Here is a 24262-nt window from a genome sequence, read left to right as displayed (position 1 = left end):
GAAATTGCATGTTCGCTCGGCTCATCGTCAGCGAAAATCGCCTGGGTGTGAACACAAGAAACGAGGCGAAAAACGCTGGCGAATAACGGCTGGCGGATATTCGTCCCGGTGTGTACGGGCCTTTACATTAGCGGTACAACTAAAATGTTAAGCAATAACTGAGCTATCCAGCTGTACAGTTCTGATCCAGATGCCAGTTCAGACAAAGACGTGCATGGATCTATTTGTCTACGAGTGGATGTATCAGAATGGAGCGGAGCAGGAAGTGTGTGGCACACCCAGCATATTTTCTACGTCCCAAATAAGCTCTTTTTTTAAAAACTTTTTTCCTCTGCCCCTGATTCACAACAATTTGAATAAACGGACACATAAAATGCAATTGAGCTCAATTTTTATGGAATAATATTAATGCCAACACATTGCACACAAAACTTTCTAAGCTGCAAAAGAAAATATGAAATATTTCCAAAAGATATACAAAAAAAATGAAAGAAAGAAATTTGAAACCAAATATTGAATATTATTTAATTATATAATTATATATAATACAAGGTGAAATCTAATTTTTGTTTTTGTCAGATCTATTTTTATTTACCCAATTTGTACTTTTATTTATTTATTCTTATCCCTGGAATTTTACTTTTTTATCGTCATACATTCCCTATAAATCTGTAGCAGCGTACATTGATATTTTCGTTTGGTACCCATTGTACCTCCTTTGCAGTAACAATGAGGCTTTTGGAAAAAAACAGTCAATGGGGGAATCTTTTTATTTAAAAAAAAAAAAAACTAAACACTTCACATTTGCTTCACTGTTGTTGAATTTGAAGGTTTGCTTTTAAAGTTTTTTTTTCTTTTTCAGATATTGACTGCTTTGGAAAAAAATAATTTTACAAATAGCCCAAAAATATGACTCTTATATGCCCCTCCCGTCCTCAATATTGGTACGTCCTTATGGTCCTTTGGGCACCTAGCAACATTAGAGGAAAAAAAACAAAAAAAATCAGATTCACCCCAATAACTGTTGAACTTGTTGACTGTTACTTTATGAACATCATTTAAGGGTACATTCCTGCGCTTCTTGACTTGAGCTCGGTATTTTTGGTATGGTAACATATATTAATATAACATTTTAAGAAAACACACAAGAGGATACCATTTCAGGCTAATTTCCAGTGAGTATTATTTTAAATAACTAACATAACTTTATAACATCACATAACTTAACATAACTTTTATAACAGTTATAACTAACAGTTTATTTACTTAGCTAAAGTAAGTTTTAGCGCTTGTTTGAAGAAATATAGCATTGCTGGTAAAATTAATGCATTTTGGACTAAATTTTTGTTAATCACAACATTTTTAACTATAAATTTGCATTTTTTTTGCTTTGTTTTGTTGGGGAAAAAAAGAAAATATTAGACCAAGACAAGTTATTTGTAGCTTTTACCAAAAATAATCAAATCAAATTTTTTTGAGCTTGACATTTTACCAAAAAGGAGGGTCAGATGCTCTTGTATATAAACCTGCATTATTTCTTTTTTACAAATACAGTCTTGCTTTCCATAGAATGACTTCAAGGATGATGCAGCTAAATACAGAAAAGAGTGATGAGTCACAACAAGCTCCAGCTTCTCCCAGTTTGATTCCTTCTTACCTGCAAACTAACAACAGTTATGCTGGTAAACATGTCGATAGTGGTTAACATGACCATCTCCACATGTATATTGTGTATATATTGTGGCATATATTGTGTTCTCCTTGGTCTTTCAGGGCTGTGTTTTGATTTCCATCCAGACTTTTCCCCTTCGGATCTTCAGGGCGTTACAGATAACCAGCCATTTACAAACAACCCACAATTTTTAACTGTAGGAGCCACAAACACGCCAGTTGGTCCACTTCAGACAGGTAACCCCTGCTGTTTACTCTTGAAGGTATTTGTTGTCAAATGTGATTTTTTGTTTGGTTTTGTGACAGAAACAGCAATTACAATATATCTCTCCTCAACCTGTCCTAAAAACATCTAAAAATATTTTTCTGTAATCCATGTGTTATATGAACTGCTGGATCCAAAACTATTTCATGCAACATTGTACAAATCTCTCATTTCTTTTGTTTAAACAAATGTTTAAACATGGTGGCCAAAAGTTTTTTAATCTAGGAACAACAAATGTACCAAAATTAGGGGAGCAGATCTCATTCAAATTCTTAACTGTTCCAATGTTTGTCACAAAGAGGAAGGTTTGTGCATGCGGGGACCGATCCGGTAACTGTTACAGGCTGGGTAGCATCACTAGTATTTTACAATATGCTAGTCTGCTAAAACTAATATGCTAATTTCTTTTAAATGAGCATTACAATATGCTTATTTTCAGTAGCGTGCATTTGCAATATTCATTAAATCAACATTTTACAACATGCCGATTTGCTAAAAATAGCCTTTTACATTGTATTCAATAGGTAAAATTTGCATTTTAGATAAGTGGTAATTTGAAGTACATTTTTCTACTTTTGATGTTTAGGTAATTCCTTATAATGTCTTTTTTTTTATCAAAAACAAAAAATATTTTAATCCCTAACACTTACAATTGCTCTTTCGTTACATGTTAAACTTAAAATATTTTTGATGGAATTGGTTTTATTTGGCTCAGAATCTCTTAAAAAAAGCCAATGTCCCTTAAAATGTTGCTTTTAGAAAGTTATATTAGTTTAATGAATATGCATGTTGAAAATTAATGTATCAACAGTAAATGCCTCTAAATACCTTGAATAAACAAAACAGAAAACAAATCTCGTGATGCAACTAAAGGCAGCAAAAAACATAGAAAATAACCTCATAAATTTGGAATATTTTCATCCAAAAATCAAATTATTTGAAGACAAAATCTCCAATATGAAAATACGTCTGTCAGGAAGCAGCATAACAATAATAAAAATCCAAAAAGACTTTAATCCTCCCCAGATAAGAGTGGCACCATGGTTCTTTGTTTTGCTTAAACATTTGAACTTGCATCAACTTTTTCTTTGACCTTTTTTATTTTTAAATAGCAAATTTCTGGCTTTGTGACCAGAAACCAGAAATTCCAACCGCCGTCCTCCCAAAGGTGGAGAATGGAGCTCAGGCCAACCAGAAGGATCCACTGGAAGACACTCAGAAACGGCAGCTCCGTTTGCGGAAGAACAGGTGAAAGGGAGTGATTCTGTTCGCTGCGGTTAACGTGGGAATCTGACCATCATCATCATCATCATCATCATCATGATCGACGCTCACCATGGCCACTTTATCAGGCACACCTTAGTACCGGGTTGGACTCCTTTTGCCTTCAGAACTGACCTCTGGCAATCACCTTTCTTCTCCATCCTGATGCTCCCTTTGAACTTCAGCAGATCGTCTTGACCATGTTTACATGTCTAAATGCTCTGAGCTGCTGTCATGTGATTGGCTAATTAGAAATTTGCATTAACAAGCCGTTGGAGAGGTGTGTCTTATAAAGTGGCTAGTGAGTATAACTGAGAGTTTGTCATCTTATACTTCTTCTCCTCAAATACTGTTTATTTGCTGAGTTGACAGGTTTAAGTCAAAAAAAGTGTTGCTTATTGTAATCTAAACTGTTTTTACTGCAACATGGGTTTTTTTTGGCATTAGTTGTGAGGATGTCCTAATATCAAGCTGCATCTGCTGTTGTTTTTGCCCGCAGGGAGGCTGCACGAGACTATCGGCGACGGAGGAACGCATATATAGCAGCGTTAGAAAAGCGCGTGGTCAAGCTGGAGCAGCAAAATACGACTCTGGCAGCGGAACTCCGAGTCCTAAAAAGCCTCCACCAGAACAACATGGGGAGTTTTTTCAGAATGCAATGAAAAATTAAAAATGTGTTTGTTTTATTGCTACATGTTAAAGAGCTTGTTTCTCCATACACACACCTACTGACTAAAAGTACTCGACCAAGCTTAAGAGGTTCAAAAAGCTTCAGCTCAGATAAAACTGGGACTATCGTATTTCGAATTGGATGGAGACTTGTTTTAAAAAATATTTCCATCATGTTGGATGCCTCCACATTAGCTACAGGTTCCTAGGACAAATATATGCTTCGATTTATGTTTGGCAAACCAAAACCAGCTCCGTAACCAGAAATGATTATTCTGAGGCTTGAACTCCATGGAGCAGTGCTAACAGTGGAAACTGCTGAACTACTAACTGAAGGTATGAAAACACAGATGTACTCCAACGCCTGTCAATAGTAGACCGAAGATAAACTCGCAAGGCGCCCAAATCTTCCGCACGCCATGGGGAATACAACATCCCGTCGTCGAGCCCCAAGAGGAACAACAAGACTGGAGCCCTATCGACCAGAGCCGGAGCGAGTGAGGACACGGGCTGCAACCTCCAGCCCAGACGGTGAAAATGCACCACATTGGACAGAAAATCCATTCACAAAGCATTAAAATGCTGGTTCAGGTTTGATTTATTGCGCCACATTTGGTGGACACACAGTGGTCTTGATTCTTACCGGTTTTCTTTTACATTAAGGCTGAAGTGATGTCATAGCGTCAGTTTAGGCGACACACCCACCCTTAAGACTCCATGATCACTGTCCTGCACATGCACTTTAATAATCACTGTTCTGCAGAGGAAAACTCTAGAAATCTGGTAAGGCGGAGCTTTGGAGAGACAGTGATCATATGTCTGAGTACTAGACTGATAATATCACTTCTTGCAAAAAATTGTTGCATTAGAAAGGCAAGCTCTATTCAAATAAGGCCTTTGAAATGTTTACTGATTACTTGGCATGATCACTGAGGACATGGTTTCATTTTCATTTGTACTTCATTTTTTCATGTGTAGCAAAAACCAAACACTATACTACACACTGTACTTTAGGGTTAAAACCACACGATGGTGATATTGAGTTCATCCATATGTTTACCTCCTTCACTGCACATCATCATATTTGGGGTAACTTTACGTTAAAGCAGCTGCAAATGTTCAAAATGAAAACCAAGAACTTAAAAGGACTTGTGAGCGGCAGAGGTCACTTGCAGCCACTGCCTGACGTCATTTACAGAAAATGAAACCACAGTCTGGAATTAATGGGTTCTCAGGAAGCCATTTCCCCAAAAGTAACCGAATAAAAAGGATGTTTTATTACGATGCAACATAAAGGAAAATGGCTGTAGATAAGGGAAAATTAGTCTAAGACATGGCTTGATTCACCAGCTTGTTTGGTAAAATAAAAACTCAAAAATCCTGATTCTGTTTGCACAAATTTGCATTCAGATTCCCAGATATGATGTGCAAACTTTTATATAATGCATTTGGGTCCTGTTTCAAATATGAAAGAAGAATAAATCTTTAAAAACATTTTAGGGTGAGGCAATTTAATTGATTTTTCCAGGGAAAACCAAAGTAATAAAATGGAACTCATATAAGAAGTAAGGAACAAAAAAGAAGGTGTGTAAAATTAAAAAAACTGGAGATAGGAGAGTCATATAACAGAGTACGACATTGAAGCTCTTATGCCCTGATCATCTTTTATAGAAACTTGTTTTTAATTCTAATGTTTTTTTTTTTACAAAAACGATGAGAAAAGAGGCAAAAAATGCAAAAAAAAATAAATATTAACAAAATACAGTTTGGTATATAGAAAGTTGGAAATATGTAATCAAGTATAATTTTTTTTGTAGTTTTGTGAAATTTTTATTTCTTTTTGACAGAAATATCTAGTACGTCTGATAGTAGTTTGGGTTCTGAGAAACTTTCCTTTTCACGGTTGCAGCCTTTCGTGCAACATTGCAGTTTAAACCGCTCATGTGGGGTATCTTTCTTTTCATTGGTTGAGACTGCAGCTAGGGTGACTCATGCAGGGCTCTGATTGGTCCACCGCCCTGTCAATAACCGCCATCGCGCTCAGTCTGAGATACAGCCGTATAGATGCGGAACAGGGAGAAGTAGGAGAGCAGGCACACAACAGAGGGAGCTGAGGACTCCTGCCCTTCAACACTGAGTACAAACTGTTCCCGCCGGAAAGCCCATTTGGTCAGTTTTGTCGAACCGAACCGGGACAAACCGTGAACAGCCGTGGAAATGGCGCAGCCAGACAGCAAGAAGATCTTTTTTGAGAACCTGTCCGGAGCGGGAAAAGCCATCGCGGTCCTGACCAGCGGAGGTGATGCTCAAGGTAAAGTGTCACGTCCACAAGATGGATTTTAAGGACAAGATGTTGGAGGTTATTCCCCCAATTCCAGCTGTGAGATGCTAGAAAATAGGCTACTACGTCACGTGGAGGGGCCTAACGTCTAAAAGTATGTATCTAAACTATGACGCAACATGGAGTGGTTAGATATTATTTTACTTGATCGCCACCAAAAAGCATGCAATTAGCTAGCACGTTTCGCTAGTTTACCAGTCACATTCGGATCTCGTGACATTTCGTGACAGCATCTTTCAAGGTCGGGCTGCCTTTCCTGCACACACAGGAAACTATTCGCGTAGCGACAGTCTCAAACAAAGCGCGGATAAAATGTGACCATTAGAGCTTTTAGGAGTCTTTTTGGACCGCTGGACTTATGAAAAATGCAGAACATAAAATAAAAGGGTTTTCGAGGGGGATGAGAGTCTGCGGGCCGGCGGTTGATGCGTTCTGTCGGTGTACGTGATGAGCAGCACCCGGCCTCTACGTCACAGAGGAAACCCTGGTCACGTGGTTAGCCGGCTCTTCTTTGATAGTGTCTGAAGCTCGACGAATTCCATACAACGAACCAATCCAGTTTCCCCTCATAATTCATAGCGATACCGTTCTGTTCGTCCCCATATAAGGTAAAATGACCTTTTTAGGTTTTTCCTCGATATGTTTGACATTGTTTCCCCTTGCAAATGTTTAAATAAATAATTATTTTGAAATAAAGATAAAAAGACTTCCTGAGTTGCGTGTTTCCAAAGCAAAAACCCAGGTTTGACCAACACTATGCCTGACTAATAATAATAACAAATTAAGGACTGCTCATTATTTTTGATTCTTTAAATGTATTTTTCCTATTTACATTTTTGTTACTTTTAGTTTGAATAAAATATGCCAAAAAAAAAACAATAACATAGAAGTAATTTCCCATTTTCTTTTACCTTACAGTTCCTACTGCATTTTAAAAGTAGTTTAATAGGTTGCAAACTGTTTTTTCTTTAAATATTTAGTTTGAAATGTTGTTTTTTTTAATTCATAATTGACCATTTGTAACTTTATATAAATACTCACAAATCTATTTAATAAAAAACCCTTTGTCTTTGTTTCTTTGCATGTTTTTCTATAGCTCGGTGAACAAAAGCAGATCGATATGTCATCACTGTACCGCTTTATTACAAATGTACAAAGATGGAACACAAAAAACACACAACAAAGCTATGAAATACATGTAAGCTAATTATCAGAGAAAATTATGTGACATTGCTATTGTTTAGCTTGCTGTTATTGTACAATCTTGAGTAGTTGTTGGGTAGACCTGTACGATAAATAACAGCCTACACACACCTTTACACACATGCTAAAGCAATCTGACTCGTTCATAAAATGAATGAAATGTATGCATTTGACAATCGGATGGACTCCTCTTATGAAAGATGCCTGCCTCCTGTGTGAACATAGGTCATTTAAAGTATTTAAGTTACTTTTATTTAACCCTTTTACAGCGGAGCTTCAGCTCCATTGTTTAGATTCTTTCAACTACTGTAACTCTTCAATCACTGGTGCAGTTAACGGCTGATTCGCGGTGAATGATTGATCGGTCACGGATCTACGGTATGTCAGAAGCGTGTTATATTTAGATGTCGCTAGCGACAGCTCTGGTGTTGAATAAAACTGTTGCAGTAAAATGAAAATAAAGTTTTTAGATGTTTTTTGTTTTGGTTTTTGTGTATTGCAAGTCATTTTATCATCAAAACATTGACCTCTAAAATTTAACATTGCAAGTTTTCCTCATATTGTGCAGCCCGGCTTTTGAGAATATCCATGGATTACAATTTATGTATTGAATTAGGACAGTTTACTCTATAAAATGTTCAAAATCTGAATGACAAGGACATCTTCATTTCACAAAAATACCATGTAAGGGGGCAATTTTCACATATTGTCATGTTGTTTTCCTGCAGCTGTCATTCAGCACTTGTCAGAAAGCTTCTCATTCAGCTGCTTTTGTGGCTCGCTGTGCTCCGAGCGAGTTTCAGTCATGCAGAATGAGGGGCTGCCCGCTTTGGCGATGACTTGCAAACTCTGGAGAAGAAGAAAACGACAGCTTCACTCTAGCTCAGGGACACAAACGCACATGTTTGCATGATTACATAACAGGACTGCTGGTAACGAGCTGGCCCGCGCTGTTAGCCGCACTTGTTGGTAAAAGAACAAAAGCAGATGCTTTCATACAAAGTCTTTCTCTCCCGCCGCTCTCACAGTCTAAACCTCCGAGTTGCTTAGTAACAGCTCTGCAGACGCCTACGGCTTTCTGGGAAAAATGTTGGTTTGGGCTCCTCCAGCCAAGTTCCCGTTTGGCCGGCAGCGGTTGAAGCATTAACCATTACCTGTGCTGCTGGCGTTCGAGCCTCCACCAATGCCATTCACTCGTCTTGGCAGTTTTACGTGATGAACTCTGCTCTGCTCTGTAAAATGGGGAAACATTTGACCCAACATGGCAGCGTTTCGGCCTGCTCCTTTTTGAAATTTGAAACTAAAACGCTGGCAATTGTGTGTTTCGCAGGAATGAATGCTGCCGTCCGTGCGGTGGTGCGCATGGGGCTGTACGTGGGTGCCAAAGTTTATTTTATTCATGAGGTGAGTCAACACGATTAAAAATGTGTCTCTACAAACACATCCATCTATCAGCTCCAACTACTATCTGCCCGCTGAGGCTTCAACGGGTTCAGCCAGTTAACCGGGAGATGGACTAGTGACCAGGAAGTGACCTCGCATTTCAAACAGGAAGTACCTGCTGGTTCTAAAAAGCCAAAATCTCGTAGACTTCTATAGAGAAATAAACATCTATTACTATAACTTTCTGTTTGTCCGAATCATTCCTGTTGTTCTGATGCCTTTTTTTTTGTTTTGTTAACACGTTCTTGCAAATTCTAACGGTATTTTTCCTTTAATGGAAGTTGAGTTATAAACTGGCAAATCAGATTCCTCGAATATTTAACATGTTTGACACCTCCTAATGGTATGGACTTCCAACAAGCTCTGTCCTGATTTGGTGAGAGTGGTTGCCATAGAAACGTTGACTCGGACCTCCTTGGACCAATCACTGCATACTGACAACACCTGGCCAAAAGAAAATGGTGACCGGGTTGACTTCATTTGTTGGAGCCTTAAGGAAGTCCTTTTCTGCATCCAGTCCTCATTTACAGTCAGTGGTTCAATCTGGACGACTGGAAGAATTTCAACAAACTCCACCATTTCTGAAATGTACCGTAAATTTGCCAACATGAGGTGGAAACGAGTGAACTCTGCAGTCTACAGTCTCAGTTGTAATAGGTTTACAGGAAAGGCGGCGTGCGCCTTTTACCAAGCATGGGAAAGCTCCACAATAAACAAGAGCTGTGCTCTTTGTCGTCTGTTTCACAGCCTGTCCTCCTCTGTCAGGCTGTTACGTAACTGACTGGAGGCCTCAGCGGATGTCTCCGCTGAACCTCCCTTTGTGCTCAGTCAGCACAATAATGAAAAACCACGGAAGATGTCTTTTTTAAATTCCATTTCCTTACGGAATGTGGTACATCTAATGATTCTGACCCCCCTTTTTTTGTCTGTTTAAATCAGGGATATCAGGGTATGGTGGATGGAGGGGACAACATAGAGGAGGCCTCATGGGAAAGTGTCTCCAGCATGCTGCAAGTGGTGAGTCACAATACAAGTCCTGCTGGTTTTCTTTACTGTTTTCAGATTATTATTTTTTTTACTACTTTTATTGAGGATTATTCTCTGGAGAGGTTAGCTCACAGAAGTGGATTTTTTTTTCTCAGTTCAGTGTTAAAACGAGGGATGTCACAACCCGATCAGCTGATCGGAAATCGGTCCTGATCACGTAGTTTGGGCCCTGATGGGAATTGGATGTTTCGTCCCGATCAGGGATCCCGTCTTTGTTTTATTCTTGTTATGATCAACACTATATATTTCAAGCTTATTGTTACAGATAAAAACTCCATTTGAAGTCTGCATATAATGAACAAATCACGACATTCTATTGCCGAAACCCTATGTGCTATCTTATGGGGTCCAGATGACCCCACCCTTACATGGACGTGTTATCCCTACCATGATAGAGGTGGAGATTCAAAAAATTAAATATTTCTCTTTCTTTTCCGTGAGAATTAAATGGAGACGGCTTCCAAGGGACCGTCAACAAAGTGCAATTTCTAAGGGGGAAAAATGATCTAAGCTAGTATTGAATACTCATATTTATGCTACAAAAATTTGGGAAGAAAGTTATTGTTTTTTTATTTTTAGGGATTTGTAATTGCAATATGAATCAAATATGATCCAAAGTGTTCAACAGCCCTGAAGATTTTAAGTCGATTGTTGAAGTTACTTCACAGAACTGCTGTGTTTAAGTGTTAAATTATAAATATGTAACAAAAGTGTCACATCAGAAGATCCTCGAAATCAAATGACTCCATTTGGATCGGGGCCGAGGAAACCGGATGGGGCATCTCTAGTTCAAACAGCTGTAAACACCAGTTTCTGTCATCAGGGGGGGACCGTCATCGGCAGCGCCCGCTGTAAAGAGTTTCGCTCCCACGAGGGTCGCTTACAGGCGGCTCACAACCTGGTGCAGCGGGGCATCACCAACCTGTGCGTGATCGGCGGCGACGGCAGCTTGACGGGAGCCAACCTCTTCAGGGAGGAGTGGAGCGGACTGCTAAAGGAGCTGGTGGAGAAAGGTGGTGGAGAGGCCCCCACCATCAACGCAAAGGACAAAAGAAAGAAGTCTGACGCCTCGCTCCTTCTCAGGTCTGATCGAAGCCGACGCCGTGGAGAGGTACGCTGCCCTGCACATCGTCGGGATGGTGGGCTCCATCGACAACGACTTCTGCGGGACGGACATGACCATCGGCACCGATTCGGCTCTGCACAGAATCATCGAGGTGGTGGACGCCATCATGACGACTGCACAGAGGTAAGAGGGCCGCCCCAGAGGGGGGCTGCTGAACCCAGCCGGCCAGTTCTCAGCCCGATCTCTTCTCCTGTTTCAGCCACCAGAGGACGTTCGTGCTGGAAGTTATGGGCAGGCACTGCGGGTAAGTAAGCACCAACCGCAACAGAAAGACTCTCATCTCCTCGGTTTCCACCCACATGCGTTGCGTTTCAGATACCTGGCGCTCGTGAGCGCTCTGGCCTGCGGGGCGGACTGGGTCCTGATCCCTGAAATGCCTCCTGAGGACGGCTGGGAGGAGAAAATGTGTCAGAAACTCTCAGCGGTAACAGCCTGTCGTTTGTTCCCACACGATGGCAAAATCTTCTCATCCTCAATGTGTAGCGTTCGATTTTTACACATTTGTATCTCTCCGCAGTCCAGAAAGTCCAGTCCAGTCAGGGGAATTTACTGGCCTGGTGTCTTAACTTGACTGTTTTTTTTTTTTTCTGCTTTGGGAAACGATGTGATTCAGACCCGCTCCAGGGGCACAAGGCTGAACATTATCATAGTTGCAGAGGGATCTCTTGACAGGCACGGGAAACCTATAACTTCTAGTTTTGTCAAGGATGTGAGTACCCGAAGACAAAAAGAGGCGAAGGGGAAGCCAGAAGCACGGAGAAACCCGCCTAATGTGGGGCCAAACACAAGCGACCCGACAGTTCCAGTCTTAAAGACCCACTCCGATCATCTGAGCTGTTTTAAAAACAACATTGTCATGATGCCTTTTTTGGCCCAAATCAAGCAGACATTGGTTTTCTAGGACATACTTTCTGCAGAACGGCAGTCCATTGGAAATTCACCTCTGAGTTAAGAGCAGACCTGTTGACCCGCCCCCATTTCCCATCATGCATGTGTTTATGTGCCCTCCCTCTAGCTTACAGCCCCTTACACCCTCAATTTAACGTTACCGGTGCAACAAAAATGGCGAGAAACGTTGGAGCTATCCAGCTGTACAGTTTATGAAGCTTGCGGCCGGCCCAGCGTAGTTTTCACATCACAAATACGATCCTTTCTCAAGCAGCATTTTTTCATCTGCTCCTGATTCACAATTATTTGAATAAAGAAATACTCAGAAATGCCATTTGAAGCTTGATTTTCTTTAAAAAGGTCTTCCAACATTAGAAAAATGCTAAAAGAACATATTAAAAACACTTTTTTCATTGGAGTGGGTCTTTAAAAAAGCATCCTGACGCTTTGACAGCAATTGACCTTGGCCGAGACTGTCGGCAGGGCCGCCGTGCTTCTGAAAGCCCAGGTCATTAGCCGCCCTCTCAGTTTTTCTGTCATGTCTCTCCACCACACCCCCCCTTGTAGAACCGTGCAGGAATGAAACGGCTGAATATCATAATTGTAGCCGAAGGGGCGATTGATCGTAACAACAAAGCCATAACCACTGAATACATAAAAAATGTAAGTACAAAGCTTTGGTGGCCAGCCTCCCATACGACTCCTGCCCTCCTACCCCGGTGTGGCTTCCACTCTGTCGCTGTGTTTCTGGAATGCTCTATCAGGCACACTGGCTTGTTTGGTAAGATGGCTTTCACGGTTTGGGACTGCACCGCAACAACACTAAGAATTAAAAAAATTTTCTCTCCCTGAAGCTGTGTACACACCAGGCCTTTAGAACATGCTATTCTCACGTTTCTCACGCTCACATGCTTTTAGATGTTCACACTGGGCAAGCAGGCAGGGGCTTCTTCTTCTTTATCTTTTTCTTTTTCTACTGTCCGCCACCTACAGTTTGAAGAGACTTGATGCTAAATGTTAACGCGATTCAAATCTCATGATTTGACCACAAAATGCTAACTAGTCAGTTTAGCGTCCTAGCAATAGCACATATAAAATACCGTCACATCAGGATAGTGGCCGTGGTTTATCGTTATTTGAAAAACAAAAGCAGACGTCGTCAGCCTCGCCGCTGTGCCAGAGAAACCAGTACCTTGTCACTACAATATCCAAGACCCTGATTGGTCAAAGTTTCACCAGGTTTAGCTGGGAACGCGTGTTCGTTCACTGGCAACGCATTTTGGACGTAGAGTCTTAAAAACTTGCGTAGCTACACGTGATCGTGAGAGTTTTGAACACTAATGCCCTAAAACGATCCAAAAAAATGGTTGCTGCTACGCTCTATCGTGGGAAATTTCAACACAGAAACCCTGAAAAAGGTTATGAAAACATGCGTAGCTACTTGTGAATGCGAGAGATTTGAACGCGGAAGTCCTAAAACGGATAAAAAACACGTGAACGCAGGGGCCCGAAACGGGCGTTTCCATAGACTTTTCATTGGAAGTGGCTGCTTGAATAGGCGTTGCCGATGGCGGTGTGTACATAGCTTCACACACAGTTTTTGGACTGAGGGATCTTTAATTTTTCATTCCCCTCCTACTAACTAGTAGTTCATTCATCGAACTATTTATTTGTTTGTTTTAAATTGGTTTTAAGCTAACACTTACTGCCTGGGATTGCATTATGAGCTCCCGGCTAACATGACTGAAAACTTAGAATGGCTTGCTTGTGCTTTGCTGTTTCCCCTTCTCCACCTTTATATATATATATGTGTATATATATGTATATTTATACATCTATACTGTGTTTGTGGTTCTTCGTGTGTTTTCAAAAATTGCACATTTTGTCCGTATTTTTAAGAACATTTGAATTATTTTGCAGCGGTAACTGTCTTCTGCCCTCGCAGCTCGTCGTGAAACACTTGGGCTTTGACACACGCGTGACCATCTTAGGGCACGTCCAGAGGGGCGGAACCCCGTCCGCCTTCGACCGCATCCTGGTGGGTTCATTTAGCCTCGGAAGTTGGTAGAAAACTGTCAGAAATTCTCATTTTAAGGAGTTTTTGGATCCAAATCCCTGCTGAATACAGTTTAAATGTTAAATCTGATCTGTTTACTGACTGTTTCACATGTATTATGCATTAAACAGCGGTGGATGCATTATTTACTGTTCTGTTGAGGCATAGTAGTGAGCCAGAACATCTTGTCTAAGCCCTCAGGCGTGAGTTTAAGCACATTAACAGATTTGTGGCTGAACACATGAAGAGATGCACAGGCTACTACAGACTCACAGGAAGAGACGAAGGTGCAGAATCATGTTAACGCCTGGTGTCGGCTCCTGCAGGCCAGCCGCATGGGCGTGGAAGCCGTTCTGGCGCTGCTGGAGACCACGGCCGACACGCCGGCCTGCGTGGTGTCTCTGTGCGGGAACCAGTCGGTGCGTCTGCCCCTGATGGAGTGTGTACAGATGGTAAGAGCTGGCCGCCGACCAAAAACTGTAAGCGCACGTCTACGGAAGCTGCGGGGAGGAAAAGCCTGTGGGGCCGAGCAGCTTAAGGGGTGATCAGAGTGTCTCTGATGTTCAGGAGAGAGCAGCGTTGTCGTGTTTGGAGTGGCGAGCGCCTGTAGGGATGATGAGGAGTTGGAAGAGTTGGTCATGACTCGTACACAATTTTGTAATGATAGGCAGGTTGCCATGGAAGCATACACAGATGCTTTATTCTTGAACTGGTTTGTCACGAGTGAAAAGAATCCTGAAGGAGCTTTGATGGATGAATCCTTGCAGACTGTAAACACAAACGAACTTGTGTTTTTGTTTACAAGCCGTAGAAACATAGGGCTCTTTAAAGACCAAAGTACTTAAACACAACTACCGGTATTTAATCTGTAACACACACAAAATGTCTCTTTACTGAAAATGAAAGTATGCTGAGGTAAAGAGTTTCCAAATTACATTTGGGGTTCCACAGGGCTCATTTGTGGGCACCTTTATTTTTTCTATTCATAAATAAGATATCTGTTTCTTTATTGACTCCATTAGACAAAAACAGGGTTAGGTTTGTATTTACTGGTTTTCTCCAGAAAAAATGCCTCTTCAAAAATCACAGAGCTTATACACAGCTAATTGCTATATATATAAAAATCATGATTTAAATAAGTAAGCCATCTGTTACAGATTCCCTGGGGAGATAAAGCCAGGAGCATGAAGAGTCAAAGAAGTCCAGATATAGTTCAAACGATTTCATTCTTCCTAACTTGTAGAAAAAATACAAAGGAACTCTTCTTAGATAGTGAGACCATGTCACGAGGTCAGACAAAACCTAAATGGATCTCTTTGGTAGAAACGCCACTCACCATGCTTGGAGGAGGAAGAATGCTGAGCTGCATCCCAAGATCACCTTTCCCCCTTTGAAGCATGGAGGTGGAAGCATCATGCTCTGGGGCTGCTTTTCTGCAAATGGGACAAAACAGCTGATCTTTATTAGGGAAAGGAGGAATGAGGCCATGTATGGAGATTGTGGGCAAAAAACCTTAGTCCATCAGTGAGAGCATTGAGAAAGACTGTGATCCCAAACACATCGCCCCGGCAACGAAGGAGTGGAAGTTCTGTAGTGGTCTAGCTAGTCTCTGGACCACAATCCAATAGGGAATCTGTGAAGGGGGTTGTGTTGCCTAGCAACAGCTCAAACCATAACAGCTCTTGAGAAGACCTGCATGGAAGAATGGACCAAAAACGCAGCAACAGTTTGCGGAAACTTTGTGAAGATCTACAAAAATTGCTTTACGTCTTTATAGGAGCTAAAAACAAATGTTTTTCAACATTATACAAATACATTCTTTAGAAATTAAGCAGTAAGATTTCCTTGATTGAAAGTGTCACTGATGAACATTACAGAGCAAACTCGTCTTTTTAAATGGGGCCGTTGTCAGAATCAAAGAAGGACAAAACCTTTTTCTTCCCTTTATGTTAGAAATGACAGGAAAAAAACTGCAAACCTTAAATATTTTGTAAGAAAACAGCCGTCTAGAGTTCCTGATGCTGTTCTGGAAGCATTTTTAATAAACATAAATCCATTTCCTTCAGACCCAGGAGGTGCAGAAGGCCATGGACCAGAAACGATTTGAGGAGGCCGTCAAGCTGCGGGGCAGGTATGGCTGACCGGCCGACCGGCCCAAAACTCACTTAAATGCAGTGTTGTGGTTCGAAATCTGAGCTGACAAAGAGGTTTTTGCAGGAGCTTCGAAAACAACCTGCGGACGTACAAACTGCTGGCTCATCGTAAGCCGGAGTCGGAGCTGCCAGTCGTGAGTCCTCACTCTGAACCGTCCTGAGGTCCACCTACAAACGCTGACTCACTGTAAAGGCGTGGCTTGATGTGTGTGCGTGCATGGATAGAAATAAACTGGAATCCGCTCCATGAAAAACGATGGACTGCACCTGCTTAAGTGGCCTGCAGGTGTCTGTATGCTGCTGTCCTGCAGAGAGATGACTAACACACGCACACACACACACACACACACACACACATTTCTAATGATAGTCTATGTGGAGTCAGACCAAAGCCATCAAAAACCCATTCTTATGAAAAGCAGCAGATGTAACACAGTTACCCCCCACCTCAATAATATTTTGTTTTGAAACTCCCAGAGCAACTTCAACGTGGCGGTGCTGAATGTAGGAGCCCCCGCCGCCGGCATGAACGCCGCCGTGCGCTCCGCCGTCAGAGTGGGGATCTCGGAGGGGCACAAAATGTTTGCCGTCAACGACGGATTCGAGGGGTTTTACAAAGGACAGGTGAGCAGAACAGCACCATCTGAAGAGGAACACACAAAGAGATCCCATGTTTTGATTGAAATGCATAATTGACCCGAGAAGCTTCAAAAAATGATTCTGTGCAAGAATTCCAATTTTTCTTATCACTCTGTGGGAGAGAATAGGCTTAGCTCGGTGAGAGTGAGAGCGGCGTGCAGCCGCTGTTAGCTGCCTCACTGAAGAATTATCATGGGAACCCAGGGGATAATCTGAACAGATTAATGTAAACCAATTTCCCACACTGGCTGTCCGTCTGCTCTGCTGAGCAGATGCAGTTCCGTAGGGAGCCACTGGGTGCAGCAGAGAGGTGGTTTACAGCCAACTCCGTGAAACCATGGTCACAATTTAATTAAAAAAATAATAAATAAAAAAGTTTCAACACTTTTATTTATTTTTTGCTGCTGTTAATTTCTGCCACCCAAATGAACACAAAAAAAGAAGATCTAATGAACTTGAAACTCTGAAAAGCCCAGAAGAAAATTGTTCTTCTTGGGTTCTCCAGGGTTAAAACTGTCTTTTAAAGATTTTAAGTTGAAACTTTAGCTGATTTAGTTGCCTTTGGATACGCAGCAAATATTGAACTAATCTGTTTTCTGAAATCTCCCCTCAGATTAAGGAGGTGAAATGGAGTGATGTTGGAGGGTGGACGGGACAGGGAGGCTCCCTGTTGGGAACTAAAAGGTAACACGCACAAATCTTCTCAGAATTTCTATAATTCTAATTCCATTCATTTGTTTTGAAGCAGCAGGTAACAACAAAGGCTGTCTTTAGGTGTTTGAGTCGATGAAAAACATCTAAAGTGGAATTTCTTTGACCAGTTTGGTTCAAATCCTTCCGGTTTAACCCAAACGAGTGTAGACAGTGTGTGTCGACACACATGCTTTATCCTCTCCTTTGTTATTAAAACTGTTACACAGTGACTAATCAGACCTCTGAGGGAAAAGAACCTCCAAACACCAAGTTTAAGTACATTTTTAAAGAAAGAAATGACTGATTAGGCCAACATAATCCCTTATTTGGACATTTACGGTTATATACTAAATATAAGAGTGCAGATGTAAAATGATCAATGATTCTGATGTTTAGATGGAGCGTTAGCAGAGTTTCACTGTAGAAGAAGACTAATTGATTGCATTTTGAAAAAGGCCAGAAAGCAAACGGTCAAAGAAAACTAAGTTTATGGGTGATCAGCTTCCAGAGTCTCATCAAAAAAATATTTGATAAAATCTTTAGTCTGTGTAGAAAACAGTGACCCCTAGTGGCCAAATAAAGCAACAATTTCTTAATACCGTATTTTCTGGACTATAAGTCGCCCTTTTTTTCATAGTTTGGCAAGGGGTGCGACTTATACTCCGCAGCGACTTATATTAGAAATAAATTGAAATAAATACATTGTTAACCCTCCTGTTATGTTCATTTGTGAGGAACAGAGATGATGTTCCTGGGTCAATTTGATGTATGAGGTATGTTAAGTGTTAAGAGTATGTTAAGTGACTCAAAGAATCAGCAAACTTTTTTTTACAGTAAGATCTTGAAGGCTAACAACATAATATTCTATTTTCCAATGATTTCATAGATTCAAAAATGCAATAAAAGTGAAAACTGTTTCTACAAATACAGGATGAAAACAGAGTATTAGTTGGCCAATGATGCTTCATGAAAGGAATAAATAAATAAGTTTGAGAAAAAATTACTGTGAAATTATTAGATAAACAGTCTGCTATGATTGTGTCATATAAGGTTGTGAAAGTTAAAATGCGACTTATAGTCCAGTGCGACTTATCTGTGTTTTTTTCTACTTTATAATGCATTTTTGGGCTGGTGCGACTTATACTCCGGTGCGACTTATAGTCCGGAAAATACGGTAGAAGCATGAGTTAAGTCAACATTCACCAACTACTTCCTGGAATTTATTCAAAAACTAATGGGAGGGTTAATTACTTGAATAATTATTAAATGGGTCCCCTAAAGAAAAAAAAAAACGGTCCAGAAGTCAACATCTGCCTCTGCTCTTGTTGTGTTTCTGTGTTTTCGGACGTTTCTCTTCTAACTCCTCTTCCTCCCTCCTCAGAACGCTTCCTGCGAAGCACGCAGACAAAATAGCCGAGCAGATGCGAAAATACAATATAAACGCTCTGCTGGTGATTGGAGGATTCGAGGTACGTACCAGCCACCCCCCATACAAAACCTTGTTTTTTTAATTCATGACAGAATCTTCTCCTTCGTGAGCATCCATGACATCATGAGGCATAGAGAAGCCCGTTTCCTCCTGACATCAGACTGTAACGCTCCCACCAGTCCTGCTTGGCTTCACGGCAGCAGACGGACCGCGTCTCCATATCTATGCTAGTTCAGATCCCCAACTGTTTGCTTCACCGCAGCCATTTCACGCTCTCCCATGTAGACGCTCACCGGCTTTGATTTTTCCTGTACGATGAATGTCTCCTCCCATGTATACAGTATATAGATATATATATCTTTTTTGGAGGGGGTGAATGTGGAGTGGTACCTGTCTGTTTCGCTGCTGCCCGTTGTGATAGACCTGGCTCCTCCCCTTGGCATCCTTCCACCTTCTCTCGCTCACCTCTGTTCTGTGCGGCAAGTAGCGCCTCCTTCCCTCCCCCAAGCCCGCCGGCGTTGCAGCCCTCACTAAAGTCGTGGGTTCTGCCCCCCCCTCCCTTCCCCGCAGGCCTTCCTGTCACTGCTGGAACTGTTAGCGGCTCGCGAGAAGTATGAGGAGTTCTGCGTGCCCATGGTCGTGGTTCCAGCCACGGTCTCCAACAATGTGCCTGGCTCAGACCTCAGCATCGGCGCCGACACGGCGCTGAACGCCATCACTGATGTAAGTGATGAATCCTCACGCACGCACGGCAGGAAGGGAGGGGCTGCTCGGTCTCTGAGTCCCTCCCTTCCTTCCGGACAGGTAGGTAAGCGGGTGACCACGCACGCAGGAGTCATGCTGAGAGGCCCGACTGCGGCCGCCGTGTTTGCTCTGCCCGCCCATATTTGACATCTCCCCCCCCCCCTGTGTGCCTGTTTTAAGACCTCCGTCCAGCTACATCGCTCACTTTGTCGTCACACCGCCTCTCCTCGATTTCTTTTTTTTTTTTTACACTACCGTCCTCCCACTCTATGTCTGCCAAAGGGAAGCCGCAGCTTCTATCACACGGAAAGAGCCGGAAAGGCAGGATACGCTCCCGATTCCCCCTCCGTGTCTCTCTCTGAGTGGCCGCCGCCGTTCCCAACGGCTCTAACCCGGCTCTCCTATTGACTGCCGCTTCAGGCGCTCGAAAGTCTGCTGCAGCTGTATGAGGTCCGCACTACCTATGAGGAGTTTTGCATCCCGATGTGTATGCTGCCCGCCACCATAAGTAACAATGTTCCGGGCACGGCTCTGAGCATCGGGGCGGACACCGCCCTGAATGCTATCGTGGAGGTAAGGCAGCCAGCTGGGCTCCGAGCGCTGACCACAAACACACAGCCTCCAGCCACACACTCAGATATGACCACTGATGCTACGTTCACACAGACCATGTGACACGCACACCCACACGGTGTTAGGTAGTACATTGTTTTTAGTTTTTTATTAGGTTTAAATTTGTTAAGACGTTGACAATAACGCCAGCGTTGGCAATCGTGACAAATATTTATTAGCTCTTTACAGTAAGTACCGTATTTTCACGACCATTGGGCGCCCCCTGCTGGCGGAAGAAAATTTATGACTTTTAAGCTCCACGGGCAAAAAAAAAAACCTGCATGTCACATCCTCAAAACAAACTTTCAAGCACGGGGGTGGAGTGGTGATGGTTTGGGCTAGACTCCAACTACAGCGTCTTGGAGTCAAAGGTGAAAACATGTTGATGATAGAAGGTAACCCTCTCTTAGTACTGTTTTCTGCAGACCTGCTGTCTGGTGAGGGCAGACCCCATCAATGACTTCAAAGACCAGCATGCTCTGTGTGGAGTCCCCCCCCCCCCCCCCCCTTCTGTCCAACCTGCCACTCGCCTCACTTGCTTGATCTAAGCCACATTTTTTTTGCCACATTAACGTTTGCTCTTATTGCCGCGTCAGACGTGCGACCGCATTAAGCAGTCGGCCAGCGGCACCAAGAGGCGGGTCTTCATCATCGAAACCATGGGGGGCTACTGCGGATACCTAGCCACTGTGGGGGGCCTGGCAGCCGGGGCCGACGCCGCCTACATCTACGAGGAGCCGTTTGACATCAGGGACCTGCAGGTGACTGGCACGCGCAGAGCGCCCTCTGCTGTTTTGGAGGCTGCTCTCACGCTGCTTTTTCTCCTCGGGACAGGCGAATGTGGAGCATCTGACGGAGAAGATGAAGACGAGCATCCAAAGAGGACTGGTCCTCCGGTGAGAAGACGTCTGTCGGCAGGGAGCACGGCTCTGCTCTCACGCTGACCCGGTGTTTTCCCGCTTCCAGGAACGAGAACTCCAACGACAACTACACCACAGACTTCATCTACCAGCTGTATTCTGAGGAGGGGAAGGGGGTTTTCGACTGCAGGAAGAACGTGCTGGGACACATGCAGCAGGTCTCACGCCGGCTTATCAGTGGAAACAAATCTCTATGCTTTGGAATTCCGAAACATGAAAAAAAAAATCCCCTGCACTGTTGCGTAAACACAGAAAATCCTCGGTTTGGTGTCTGGAAATGATTGCTGGAAGCTTTCATGATACAGGAAAAAACTAAACCTCTAAAAACTGAAAATGTCTCTCTTCCTTTCCGAAAGGGAGGAGCCCCGTCCCCGTTTGACCGCAACTTCGGGACGAAAATGTCGGCCAAAGCCATGCAGTGGCTCTCCAAGAAGCTGCTGGAGACGTACCGACGAGGTGAGCTGGAGCCCCAGCAGGGCCGCGGTGCAGTAGCGCCCCCCTCCCTCCCTGCAGAAACCCGGCATGGAGTCACTTAGCCTTAAGAAATGTGGGAAGACTTCATTATAATCGTCCAAATCTATGTCTTTGTGTGTTCTTTTTGTCCTTTTGTACACACGGACAACATAAGATGAAGGTAAATCTTTTGCTTATCTGCTGGCTCCATGACCGTCTCAGTGTTGACACTGAAGCTCCTGTGTGTGGCGCTAGAAACGCGGCGTTATGGGCGTCTGCATGCGTGCTGCTTCCAGTCGAACCCTTTGACAGAATTATCGGAACTCTGTTACGAAATTCCAACGGATTCTGATTCGGAGAAAAGCCTTCGCTTTATGAGGACTCTCATCTATCCAGGCAGATTCCATCATTGACAGAACCTTTTGGATATGAGGTGAAACCTCTTCAACTTTAAAAACCAAGTCCAGATGAAAACCTTTAAACCTACTACTAGGATTTACTCTGGACACTTTCTTCCTTAGCGTTGTCTGTCTTTGTGTCAGAATCCATTGCATAAACGGAAGAACCGTCATGGTAGTTTAAAGATCGTGTGTCATTTAGTCGACGTCTCCGATGTTAAAGGCTTGGAAGCAGCACGGATTAGCGAACATCTGCTGTCTGTCTGCTGTGTAGGACGCTTGTTAGTTGGGATCTTGATCTATGCACGTAAAAAGTTCGTAGATTGTATCAAAATTGAAGTGAAGTTGCGTCAGGTTTTTTTTGTTTAACGTAGGTCGAGTGTTTGCTAACTCTGAGGACTCCTGTTGTCTGCTGGGGATGCTGGGCCGGACGCTGGTCTTCCAGCCCGTCGTCACGCTCAAGGACCACACCGACTTTATGTAAGTGCCGCTCAGATCAGCCAGCACTTGTTGTTGTTGTTGCCATGGCATCGAGGGCGTGACCGTCCACCTCCTCGTCCACAGTCACAGGATCCCCAAGGAGCAGTGGTGGCTGAAGCTGCGTCCTCTCATGAAGATCTTGGCCAAATACAAGACCAGCTACGACGTGTCTGACTCGGGACAGATCGAGCACGTCATCCACACCCGGCCCAAGGAGTCAGACGCCTCCGTGGCCATGTGAAGGCGGCTAAAGGCCTCATTCCTTCTCCTGCAACCCGTTTCTTTCAGTGTGTCATCTCCTCCTACCAGAGTGCTTCTCGCACACACAGCTGTCCCGCTATGCATCTGTGTGTGTGTGTGTGTGTCCCGGGTCGTTTTAGTGTCGTCGTTGTCGTTTGACATAAACATTTTGCACTTTCTCTGTCTCGAGTGGCGTAGAGAAGCTCTGGAGACGGAGCTGCACAAGGACGAAGTAGAAACTGTCTCTGCAGTCTAACGTAGAGCGCGTGAGACGGACGAGCTCTGCTCGCACTCAAAAAATTAATATTTATCTTTTTAGATTTCTTTATTTTGCTTACAGACATGGTTCTATTATAATTATACATTGGCGCTGCTGCTACCAAGCAGCTGTCTGTCTTTGCACCGGATGTTTGAAACTGTTCCCATTGAATAAAGTCCGACTTGAAAAAGTGTCTCCTTCTAAAATGTGTCTCTTTGTGGAGCCACCACCAGTTTGAAGTCCTCTGGCTGAAAACAGAAAGACAGTTTTATGTGTTCACATTTGGGTCTAAAATGACTTTAAGGTATAAAATAAGGGAAACCATGCGAAAATGAATTATTTTTTTTTAAAAAGCACATTTTTAAAGAAACCAGTAAATAGGAAACCTTGTTTTTAGAGACTTGTATGTGAAAGGAAAAATAAATAAATTAAATTAAGACAAACAGAATAAATAATAAATATAATAATTTCAAATTCAAAAACTTTTCTTTATAATTTTTTTTTGAATGCTTTTAATTTTGTAAATCCTTGAGCATCTTTTAAAGTTTTTACAGCCTGATGGCAGAGGTGACTTCATTTCACCATATTTGATCATCTTTGCCTCCTTTACAAACCATTTCAATATCACAACCCTCAGTTATATTTTTATTAAATGTGGAATTGCTTAAAAAAACAACCCAAATTGAAACCCGTTTCAACCATCCCGCTGAATCAGCATCGATTCTCTGCAGAGCGTTTCCCCTCGTGACCAGCAGGGGGCGGCAGAGCTCCATCGAGCTCCATCCGCTCCTCGCTGGTTCATCGGGTCCACTGTGACATGGATTCCCTCCGTCGCGTGGCGTGTCCACTCCATCTGCAGGAGGTTGCTGTCTTATTACCGGAGTAGATTAGCTGTGAAGCTTGTGCCCGTGTCTGTGTGTAGCCATAATTAGGAATTAATCTTATCATTTGAAAGAAAATTTCAATTTCCCATGGGTGTATTAATTGTGTGTACATGTAATTGGGATTCCTGGCTAAATTGGCTTTTTTTCCCCTCTGTCTCCTGTGTAAGTATGAGTAATTACATGCATATATGGCCCGGCTGAGGCCATCGCTTAGCGACAGTGGAGTGACGTGAAATGTAATTTGAAGAAAAAGCTACCTGATTCACCTTTACTCCCCCCAGACTGTCCAGGAGTAATTATTATTCCTAACTTAAACAAGTCTGCTTAATTCGGGTTCACACCCACAGCTCTGCTGCAAAAAAAACAGCAACCAAAAAGCTCGCCTC

General features: G+C 42.8%; 1 protein-coding gene and 1 non-coding gene across 8 annotated transcripts; both read left to right on the top strand.

Moving 5' to 3' along the window:
- The first annotated feature begins 986 nt into the window (after window positions 1–986).
- On the top strand, window positions 987–3891 carry LOC110017327 (uncharacterized). 2 transcript variants are annotated; one of them, XR_013652267.1, is made up of 5 exons: window positions 987–1104; window positions 1570–1682; window positions 1774–1908; window positions 3049–3184; window positions 3699–3891. It is a non-coding gene; the product is annotated as an uncharacterized LOC110017327 (transcript). The 2 variants fall into 2 exon arrangements; XR_013652266.1 differs by having other exon boundaries at window positions 1006–1175.
- Window positions 3892–5894: 2003 nt separating this feature from the next.
- Window positions 5895–23185, top strand: pfkpa (phosphofructokinase, platelet a). Of its 6 annotated transcripts, none has more exons than XM_011488735.4 (22): window positions 5895–6179; window positions 8743–8816; window positions 9795–9872; window positions 10726–10915; window positions 10986–11151; window positions 11228–11272; window positions 11344–11452; window positions 11642–11737; window positions 13862–13954; window positions 14299–14424; window positions 16039–16103; window positions 16190–16259; window positions 16603–16749; window positions 17378–17448; window positions 18839–18926; window positions 20051–20203; window positions 20839–21003; window positions 21077–21138; window positions 21209–21320; window positions 21519–21618; window positions 22388–22493; window positions 22578–23185. In XM_011488735.4, exons 1-22 carry the CDS (start codon window positions 6086–6088, stop codon window positions 22732–22734), a joined length of 2367 nt encoding a protein of 788 aa, XP_011487037.2. In that variant the 5' UTR covers window positions 5895–6085; the 3' UTR covers window positions 22735–23185. The 6 variants fall into 6 exon arrangements, with proteins under 6 accessions (XP_011487037.2, XP_004080939.2, XP_004080941.2 ...); XM_004080891.4 differs by lacking the exon at window positions 11642–11737 and adding an exon at window positions 12484–12579 and having other exon boundaries at window positions 5899–6179; XM_004080893.5 differs by lacking the exons at window positions 11642–11737; window positions 20051–20203 and adding exons at window positions 12484–12579; window positions 19457–19609 and having other exon boundaries at window positions 5899–6179.
- The last annotated feature ends 1077 nt before the right edge of the window (window positions 23186–24262 follow it).

The sequence above is a fragment of the Oryzias latipes genome, chromosome 20 (genome assembly GCF_053564925.1).
Source record: "Oryzias latipes strain Hd-rR chromosome 20, Olatipes_Hd-rR_3.1".
Lineage (NCBI taxonomy): Eukaryota > Metazoa > Chordata > Actinopteri > Beloniformes > Adrianichthyidae > Oryzias > Oryzias latipes.
This window is presented reverse-complemented; position numbering and strand designations above follow the sequence as displayed.

Coding starts and splice junctions, on each gene's coding strand:
- pfkpa (XM_011488735.4), top strand. CDS start 6,086: ATGGCGCAGCCAGACAGCAAGAAGATCTTTTTTGAGAACCTGTCCGGA. Junction 9,873..10,725: donor TCTCCAGCATGCTGCAAGTG/GTGAGTCACAAT, acceptor TTCTGTCATCAG/GGGGGGACCGTCATCGGCAG. Junction 21,619..22,387: donor GCTGGAGACGTACCGACGAG/GTGAGCTGGAGC, acceptor TGTTTAACGTAG/GTCGAGTGTTTGCTAACTCT.